Genomic DNA, 9,831 nt, shown 5'->3' on the forward strand with positions numbered 1-9,831 from the left:
GAAAAGAAACGAAAGGAATCACCCATATAAAGGATAATATGGTAGCTCTTCGTGCTTCCGCTTCCCTTGTACCGATAGTGTTTGCTTTTTTTTTACAGGTAATCACTCTAGCCCCTTCTTAATGCTCCTTACTGCCCCCTCCACCGGGTTGATGTCCGATCCAATTCCGAAAACTTTGGTTTATATTATATAAATAGAGAGAGTAACGGACCAAGATCAAGTAGGATCAACCACACATGGGATTTAATGCGTTATAATTAGTGTTCTGAGTATTAGTCAATAAATTACTGTCACTGAATTGATCCAAGATTAATTGTCAACTGTTTCAGCTAGCTAGCACTTGCTTGTAGCTGGCGTTTACCTTACAATATGTGGTGATACTTTCCCCTCCCTTCAACTTCATAGACTTAGATACCTGAATGGTCGTTGGGTTTTAGAAAATTGGCTTGCAAACGTACGAGCTTAAAATTGACTTCCATACAGAGCTAATTGTCAACTGTTTCAGCTAGCTAGCACTTGCTTGTAGCTGGCGTTTACCTTACAATATGTGGTGATACTTTCCCCTCCCTTCAACTTCATAGACTTAGATACCTGAATGGTCGTTGGGTTTTAGAAAATTGGCTTGCAAACGTACGAGCTTAAAATTGACTTCCATACAGAACTATTACTGACCTTGTAAGGTTTGGCTAGGCCTCTCTCTGGAATGGACTGTTATAAATACTCTTACTTACGTGTTCAAACGCAACATACTCCTCCAAGTAATTTAGCTCAAACTTCCATGTCTTCGTCTTCCTTGTTTTTCCTTCTTAATGTCTGTTTGGTTACCGTTCTAGGCTTCAAATGTCTTTTACTTCCAATGGCGTCAGCTTCCCCAAGCCTCAATACAGACAAAGAGGCCTTGCTTTCATTCAAGTCTCAATTAATGAACCTGGAGCCTTCAAAACTCTTATCTTCCTGGAATAGTAATATCTCTCCTTGCAACTGGACTGGAGTTACCTGCAATGAATTTGGCCACAGAGTCATTGCTCTCAATCTATCTGGATTCGGACTCGAAGGAACCATCAGCCCTCATATTACCAATCTTTCCTTTCTTGGTTCCCTTGAGCTCCAAAACAACAAACTTAGAGGAACTCTTCCAGCCGAAATAGGTAAACTCTTTCGTTTAAGAGTCTTGAACTTGAGCTCCAACAGCTTGGAAGGAGGGATACCGCTCAATATAAGCAAGTTGACTATGCTCCAGGTCCTTGACTTGATGTCAAATAAGATTACAGGAATAATTCCTGAAGAACTCACCCATCTAACCAAGCTTCAGGTTCTGAACTTGGGGCGAAATAGTCTTTCCGGTAATATCTCACCGTCCCTATCAAATCTTTCTTCACTTACCAACTTAAACTTGGGCACCAACAGCCTCGGTGGAAGGATACCCAGTGATTTAGGCCGTCTTGGAAACCTGAAAGTTCTTGATGTCACCATAAATAATCTCATTGGCACTATTCCTTCTTCCATATACAACATGACGTCTCTAGTTGATGTGGCTGTAGCTTCAAACCGACTTCACGGTGAAATTCCATTTGATATTGGGAATAAACTCCCAAATCTTCTAATCTTCAATTATTGCATCAACAATTTCACCGGAAGAATTCCAGGGTCTTTGCACAACCTCACTAACATACAAGTTATCCGCATGGCACACAACCTTCTTGAGGGAACAGTGCCACCAGGCCTGGGAAATCTTCCATTTCTGAAGATGTACAATATTGGGTTCAACAGGATTGTTAGCTCTGGAGATAACGGCCTTGCATTCATCACTTCTTTAGCAAACATTACTCGTCTCAACTTCCTTGCCATTGACGGCAATTTGCTTGAAGGTGTGATTCCTGAATCCATTGGCAATCTTTCCAAGGTGCTCTCAAAATTGTACATGGGAGGTAATCGCATTTATGGTAAAATAACTACCTCAATTGGTCATCTCAGGAGCTTGACATTGCTAAATTTGAACAACAATTCAATTTCTGGTGGAATCCCGGATGTAATAGGCCAACTGGAGGAACTACAATATCTGGGTTTGGCTGGAAATCAAATCTCTGGAAGTATCCCAAATTCGCTTGGTAATCTCAGAAAGCTAAACCAGATTGATTTATCAAGAAATGAATTGGTGGGTGGAATACCAACTAGTTTTGAGAATCTTCAGAGTCTACTTTCGCTGGACTTATCCAACAACAGGCTCAATGGAAGCATACCAAAAGAGATTCTAAATCTTCCCAGTTTGAGCACCATCTTAAATTTGTCCCGGAACATCCTGGATGGACCACTGCCTCAAGAAGTTGGGGTCCTAGAAAATGTTGTTACCATTGACCTCTCTGACAACCGCCTGTCTGGCAATATACCCAGTTCATTCAAAAGCTGTGAAAGCTTGGGGGAACTATTGATGGCCAACAATAAATTCTCAGGCCCTATCCCAAATACTCTAGGAGAAGTGAAGGGCCTGGAAGTTCTAGACCTCTCCTCAAACCAACTTTCTGGCTCCATTCCTTCTGACCTTGAGAAACTTGAAGCCCTTCGGTCCTTGAACTTATCATTCAATAATCTGGAAGGAAAAATTCCCAGCAATGGGATTTTTAAAAATATCTCTAATGTCCATTTAGAAGGAAACCAAAAACTCTGCTGGCATCTGGGATGTGAGAACTCTCAGAGAAATGGAAGACTTAACAAATTTCACATTATCATCATCGCCCTCTTGCCAACAATAGCAGTGTGTTTTTTTATTGCCTTGGTGATCATAGTGAGGAGAAGAAAAACAAAGGCCAAAGGAGGTTCTGAATCATCAAATGGAAAGCCTCAAATGGTTACATATAGTGAGCTCCGTCAAGCAACGGGGAATTTTAACCAGCAAAATTTGATTGGGAGTGGGAGCTTCGGGTCAGTATACAAAGGATGTCTTCCAGAAGGAATTCAAGTTGCCGTCAAGGTTCTTGATGTGGAAAGGACTGGATCCTCGAAGAGCTTTCTTGCTGAATGCCAGGCTTTGAAAAATGTGAGGCACCGTAATCTTGTTAAACTGATTACTTCATGCTCAAGCTTGGACTTCAGAAACATGGAATTTCTGGCTCTAGTTTATGAGTTCCTCAGTAATGGAAGCTTAGCCGACTGGATTCAGGGCCAGAGAAAGAACGAAAATGGCAAGGGACTTTCTTTTCTCCAGAGATTGAATATTTCCATCGATGTTGCTAGTGCGCTAGACTACCTTCACCATGACTGTGAAATTCCAGTTGTACACTGTGATTTGAAACCCCAAAACATTCTTTTGGATGAAGAAATGACAGCCAAAGTAGGGGATTTCGGCCTAGCTCGGTTGGTGCATGAGACAAGATCTTCAGTCAGCTCTACAATTGCTGTAAAGGGCACCATCGGTTACATACCTCCAGGTTAGTGCCATATTAACTCTTTGCTTCATGTTCATATAAACGATTTTTCCAAATTTTCTTGGAAAAGCACAATTATTCCTTTCTTTCATGATGCAGAATACGGTCTAGGTGAGAAGCCATCAACTGCTGGAGATGTATACAGCTTCGGAGTGATGTTACTGGAACTCTTCACAGGAATGAGTCCAATACAGGAGAGCTTTAAAGGAGAGCTCAATCTAGTTAAATGGGTTGAATTAAATTTTCCCGAAAACGTGGTGCTGGTTTTAGACGCTGAGCTGAACAATCTGCAACTTCAAACTCAAGGCCAAAGCATAAACCCAGAAACACAAAATGATTGTTTGATAACAATTTTTGGAGTGGGACTTTCCTGCACCAAAGAGTCACCTGACAGTCGCCTCAGCATCAGAGAAGCTCTGCGCAGTTTGACAACTGCTAGAAGCAGCTTTCTTAAGCAGGTGCCAATTCAGAAATGAGAAACCAAGGGAACAATGAAGTTGAAGTCTTGAAGACGTCTCTTTATATAATCTATGCAGATTGGCTTTTTTCAGTTGTGTTTACCTTAAAACTTGTGTGGCCATTTCTCGCTTTGTTTTCTGCTCAACTGTAATGCTGTTATATTATAATAGCATATAAATAAGATTGATCTTCAATCCTGGGTTGATATGGATACTGGTACCAACCGTAATATTATAATCATCAAAATAATTGATGAAATCAATAAGGAAAGTCTTTCTTGTTTTACAATTCATCAAAATGAAGAAATTAACCCATCCAACCAAAATGAGTTCGTTTTTTATTAGATGAGAATAAATAATAAAATATTAAATAGTCTTATATTGAATAGGGAGCTTTAGTTGTAGTCTATTTCTGCCATGACACTCTGTGGAGACACACCGCAAGTAGGCTTGATAGTCGTGGGGGCTACAAAAGAGGAGAAGTTGGATGTGTCATGGGGGTGCATCCAACCTTCCAAGGCAACGCAGGGAGCATCGGGGCTATCTAAGGGAAAACACCATAAGCAACATACAAGGACAGGAAGCCCGGGGGAGCACTGCAGCAGGGCACTAGGGCAAAGTAGTTACTCAGACTAGGAGAGTCGAGAACGAGGAAAAGCAGGTGGACCAAAGGAAAAATTGAGGTCAGACTCATAGTGCCGCGATGCGGGAATTGTGAAATAGGCAGGCCGACAAAGGGTTCTCACAATGCAACCCACAGGCACGCAACAAGTTCCAACAAGAGTGCAACAGCAATGTAGCGTGTCCAACCATTTGTTCCAGCAACCAAACAAAGGAGTGCAGGTCAAGGGATCCAGCAACCAAAGTTCCAGCGTAATTCTACAATATTCCAGCAAGCCAAGCCAAGGGAGCCTAGGGTTGTGACTGCTACTTGTTTCATGAATTATTAACCTTATCTCATCATTGCATAATTTAATTTGGGTTCTTTTTGTGCCTATGCAAAGGCCCTTGGTACAGCCATTTGGGACAAGCAACCTTCTCGGAATACAGCTAACATCTTCCAGCAAAGTCACATTGCGTCTTATCCTTTGCTTGCTATATTTTCCTGTGTTCTTGAGTAGTGTTCTGCAACTCTACTCGATTGCAGAATTTCATATGATACCTTGTGGGTAGTGTTTGACACAATAAATAAAGGCAGAGAAGCCAACTATCTGGTTCAGTGTATAAGCAACTTCTGTAAATACTCTTTACCAGGTTAATCTGAAAGTGAAAGTTCTTCAATCAATTTTTTCACCAAATTTACATTGAGCAACAAATTTCCATCAGCATAGGCAGCATAGTTTTCGATACATATAAATAACTAGAAATTGGAGTATGCTTGCAGTAATACAAATTCAAAAAATAAGAAAACAGAAATATGTGGATTTCTTACTTTCTTGCCACCTTTCAGAAAATCAAGCAATGACATCCAGGTTTAGCAGCACCCCAACTGTTATGCTCCCCCAATCCACAGTATACATTCTATGGATAATAGACCAAAATGGGGCTAGCTAGTAGCTTTTAACCTGCAGAAGGTGCCAGTTCAACCAAAAGTGAGGGATGTTGGGGCCTTCCACTTCCAGTAATCACCATATCCATCTATGGTCTGCAAAACAATTGCAAAGCCAAAAATTCCAGAAATTGCCAATCAAATCATTAACTGCTTAGCCAGATCGTGGTCGTGTAGCTATTTTTGGGGAGATGAGCACTGGCTCATTACTTGAAGCTTTCCTTGCAGCAATTTCTTCCATGCGTTTCCACGTAGTTTCACGTTTCGATTTCATCTCTTCCTCTTGTGCTTCATCTTCCTGGAATTTGAGCAAGCACTCCTCAAAGAGCTCTGGGTCAACATCAGAGAAGATTTTGTGCACATTAATTGTCAAGCTCTGCACGGCCTGATTCCAGTGCTTTGTTGTATTTTTCTGCAAGGCAGGGAAGATTATTGGCAGTATAATTTTGCGATTCTGTTTGATCAGGTTCTCGATGTGATCATTGTTCCATAAGAACAAAGCTCGCTCAGCCACCTGAAAAAGAAAATTAGGCCACTCATTGAAAAGTTCACAAAATTTTTAACCAAGCTGGTCGATTATATAAAAAAATTTCAAACTTGGTTCAGGGAACTAATTGACAGTAAGCAGATGAATGCACATGTTCCAAAGTTGACAGAAATAACATCTTGACTGGGTGAACCCATGTCCACAGAGTTCCTAATAGAGGGCTTATGGTAAATAGTCCAACATCCAGATGGCCATAAGACAACTAAAACAGGAGAAAGGCTCCTCAAATTTCATGAAACCAGAAATTACAGCCAAATATATGATTGCGAAGATTTGATGCTTTCCATCGCTTCCAAACAAGACCAAATAGAGGTAGCACCAGTTTCAACGAGAGGATTCATATCCTTGAATTCTGGACACAAAAATATGCAATCTATCACCCAAAATCTGAACAGTAATCATCAGAATACATAAATTGAAGCCACTTAAGATTATGTTGATGGAATGTGTACCAAGCGGCTTTAGACAGAAATTACAAACCATTTTGTTCCCAGCCATAACTATGCCGGCCTGCTAATCTTTCAAGGTTGTGCTCTTCACAACCATAAGCAGTCTCCATTCTAGCTTTTAATACTAATCACTAAAATCAGAATGTCTATTTTATTATATTAAGGCTACTTATAGCTTTGCACTATTCTTTTTTGTGTTTTTTTTTTTTTTTGGGAATGATCATCTGGTCACCATTGAATACTAGTAAATTTCATATTGATAAAAATTTACCAACTAACTCGCTTGTCTGTATGCCTGTTCACTTTCTAAAGCCAGCGATAAAAAAGTTAGGAACAATTCTGTAAGGATATTGTCTTATGACATTATCTTTTGAATGCCAAAGTTCAATATCAACTTCATTTGGCAGACTCCAGCTTAGCCTTCTTTGGAGTTGAAGTTCAGAATATAGTCCTAAAACATACAGAACAAAATGGCAACCAGTCTTATGTGATTTATATTGATCCAGGATTAGGATTGCAATACACCATACTTGATGATGTTAGTACTTCTTAGGTATATGTGATTCACAGGTGCAAGTCTAGATCTTTAGATTTTGAGTACTAGTGATTATTAATTTCATCAACCTTCATAATGAAATATCAATTCAAAAGGAAGTACTAGATGTTGAGTACAAAGATAAATTCAAATATTAGACCACAATGACCAAACGGAAGAATAACTTTTATCATGTGGGGAAGCTGGAAGGAAGAAAACCGTACCAAAGAATTTCTAGTTACAGAAATATAACTAAAGCCCAAGAATGTCTTTTTTTTTTTTTTTTCAAAGTTTTAAAAAGAAAAGCTTTTTCTTTTCCTTTTTCCCACAGACCATATAGAAAACAAAGTAAAGAAATTTTTCAAGTACAGAACCAGTGAAACCAATGGACTACTAACCTGAAAATGTGAACTGCTCAAGCAACGGCCAATCTGGCGGAATAAGGGAACCATACAGCGCTGAAAATCTGCAGGTTGTGTTGCTTCTAACACTTCCTCCAGTTCACCCAAGAACATGACCTCTTTAGTGCTGTTCGTAATTGGCCAATATTTTAGCAAACCTCGTATAACAGTGTCAGCAAGCTTACAGTCTTTCTCCACAAACTGTGTGATGGAGTAAGAGAGCTGCTGATGATACATGGCTACACATTTTGGTTTATGAAGTGGAATCAGTGCTCGAACAAGAAAGAGCTTGTGCTCCTCTTTCAATGGCAGAGCAAACCCATTAATTATACTTCCCAAAATTTCTAACAATTCTGCAATCCCATTATGCTTCTCAGTTTCAAAAATGAAACGATAAAAGATATTGTTGATTGCTTTCCTAATGAAGGGCCGATGGACCATGAATTTTCCATAGATTCGGTGCAAAACTGTTTTCAAATACTCCCTCTCTCTTGGATCCTCTGAATCAAAAAGGTCTAACAATCTGAGAACAAAAGAGTGATCAACATACCTCTTAGCCAATTTTGCATCTGTCTCTGGTGATGCCACAAACCGCAAGAGAAATTCATACACTAGTTGCAAATGAGGCCATGCAGGATCCATTGAGGGCTCTTCCTCTTCCAAATCAAAGGATTCTAACACTTTATTTTCACGGGGTGGAGAAGAGAGTGTTCTAAACAAATTTAAGGACACCATCTTTACCATTTCCTGCATGACAGTTTCTGGAAATTTTCCACTCGCAGAAGAAACATAATCCACAAGCTCTACTAGTGTTTGTCGCTTGATGTCCTTTTCTTTGAGATTCTTTGTTGGGTCAGTGAAGTCAAACATAACACAACACAGGTTAAGTTTCTTGATAAACAAGTTCTGCTTCTCCCAATTATGAACGTCCTTAAAACTAGGCAAAGCTTCATAAGAAGAAACCAATGAATTCTCATTAAGCTTCGAAATTACAACCTGGGCAAACTTAATACCATGATTGACTCCTACATTAGTGTTGAAATTGTACCCCGGATGAGATGCACTGTTCTGATTGCCATATCGATTACCAGAATCACTGTTTCTTGAATTGGTTGAAACATTTGAAGATGAGGTAGAGGTCCCCCCACCTTCACGACTGTCAGATGATTTCGATGGCTTCCGAGGTAACTTATTTAGTATCTGTTTGATCATAACTCAAGCTATAAAATGGTATCTATTTCTCATACACTTCAGAATCCAATACCTAATTGTTCCCCCAACAAAGCCAAAACAGCATCAACGATAGTCAAAGGGCACAATTCACTCTAACTGGGAAAATCCTGATGCATCGATCAATGTAAAGTCACAATTCAAAATCCACCCAAAGGCCTCTAACCTCCGTCATCGTAACACCATGGTCATCTTTTCTTAGATAAATGTTCCACTTTAACTCAGACGAAAAAACCCTCGCTAATCTGAACAAAAAAATAAAATAAACACTTGAATTTGTAATCAATTAACAGAAAGACAACAACTGAGAATCAAAAAGCATCAAACAACTTCCCTGATTTTGAAAACAAAACTAAAACAGACTTTGACTTAATAAAAGTTATAAAGTACGATGAATATTCACCTCTCTCTCTTGAGTTGTTCCTCCAAGACTGACGAAGAATTCAGCTGGATCAAAAAGTAGCAAGATCTAGAAACTCCACATAACATTCTCCATCAATAATACTTCAACCTACACAACAACAACATGATGGAAACACAATAAGTAAACGAACAACGTTAGACTAACATGTACAAAACAAGCAAAATCAAATCGTAAAGAAACTAAACAGAATGATGAAAGAGTATTATCTACACTTACAACGACAGTTGAGCTACTCATTTCTCTCTCACAGAACAAGAGAAATTGAGATTCAGTTGAAACAACACACCAAAAAAAAAAAATCAAATCTTTCGTTGCTGTCAGCCAATTTTACTGTTGCTAATTTGTTGATTTTTCATTTTCTTTCTTTCTAAGTTTCTTTTGTATTCTCAACTTTCTCAGGATTTTTTTTTTTTCCTCTTTTTCTTTTTCTACTTTTAGATTTTCTTCAGATAGAGATGAAACCATTTTGACCAAAATAGACCCCCTGGCCATGGTCATTCACAGAACAGAGGAAGGTTATAATGGGGTTTTGAAGGTGGCTAATCGGAATTGCAAAATACACGCGCCATTCAGCCGTGTGTGGAATATGTTCAATCATGGTAAAGTATGTCCAGGTCCAGACATGATTAATCGCATAATTAAAATTTATTTTAATCATTAAAAATATTTTTATATAATTAACGGACACTGTCACAATAAGATTTTTAAAAATATTCAAGTTTTTTATAAAATTATACGAATTTAGCTTAAATATATAAATAAATATATAATTATATATATTATTATTAATTTTAAATTAAATATAAAATAATATTT

At 38.7% G+C, this 9,831-nt stretch overlaps 2 protein-coding genes across 2 annotated transcripts; one reads left to right on the forward strand and one right to left on the reverse strand.

Annotated features, from left to right (window-relative positions):
- The first annotated feature begins 714 nt into the window (after positions 1 to 714).
- LOC123197071 (probable LRR receptor-like serine/threonine-protein kinase At3g47570) lies at positions 715 to 4,019 on the forward strand. Its single transcript, XM_044611255.1, has 2 exons — positions 715 to 3,425; positions 3,522 to 4,019. Exons 1-2 carry the CDS (start codon positions 779 to 781, stop codon positions 3,896 to 3,898), a joined length of 3,024 nt encoding a protein of 1,007 aa, XP_044467190.1. The 5' UTR covers positions 715 to 778; the 3' UTR covers positions 3,899 to 4,019.
- Positions 4,020 to 5,135: 1,116 nt separating this feature from the next.
- Positions 5,136 to 9,459, reverse strand: LOC123196442 (serine/threonine protein phosphatase 2A 57 kDa regulatory subunit B' theta isoform-like). The gene is made up of 4 exons (XM_044610481.1): positions 9,232 to 9,459; positions 8,995 to 9,102; positions 7,359 to 8,836; positions 5,136 to 5,943 (listed from the first exon to the last, which is right to left on the reverse strand). The coding sequence occupies exons 3-4, from the start codon at positions 8,571 to 8,573 to the stop codon at positions 5,584 to 5,586; spliced, it is 1,575 nt and encodes a 524-aa protein (XP_044466416.1). The 5' UTR covers positions 8,574 to 8,836; positions 8,995 to 9,102; positions 9,232 to 9,459; the 3' UTR covers positions 5,136 to 5,583.
- Positions 9,460 to 9,831: the final 372 nt, after the last annotated feature.

Source organism: Mangifera indica, chromosome 14 (assembly GCF_011075055.1).
Source record: "Mangifera indica cultivar Alphonso chromosome 14, CATAS_Mindica_2.1, whole genome shotgun sequence".
In the NCBI taxonomy this organism is placed as follows: Eukaryota; Viridiplantae; Streptophyta; class Magnoliopsida; order Sapindales; family Anacardiaceae; genus Mangifera; species Mangifera indica.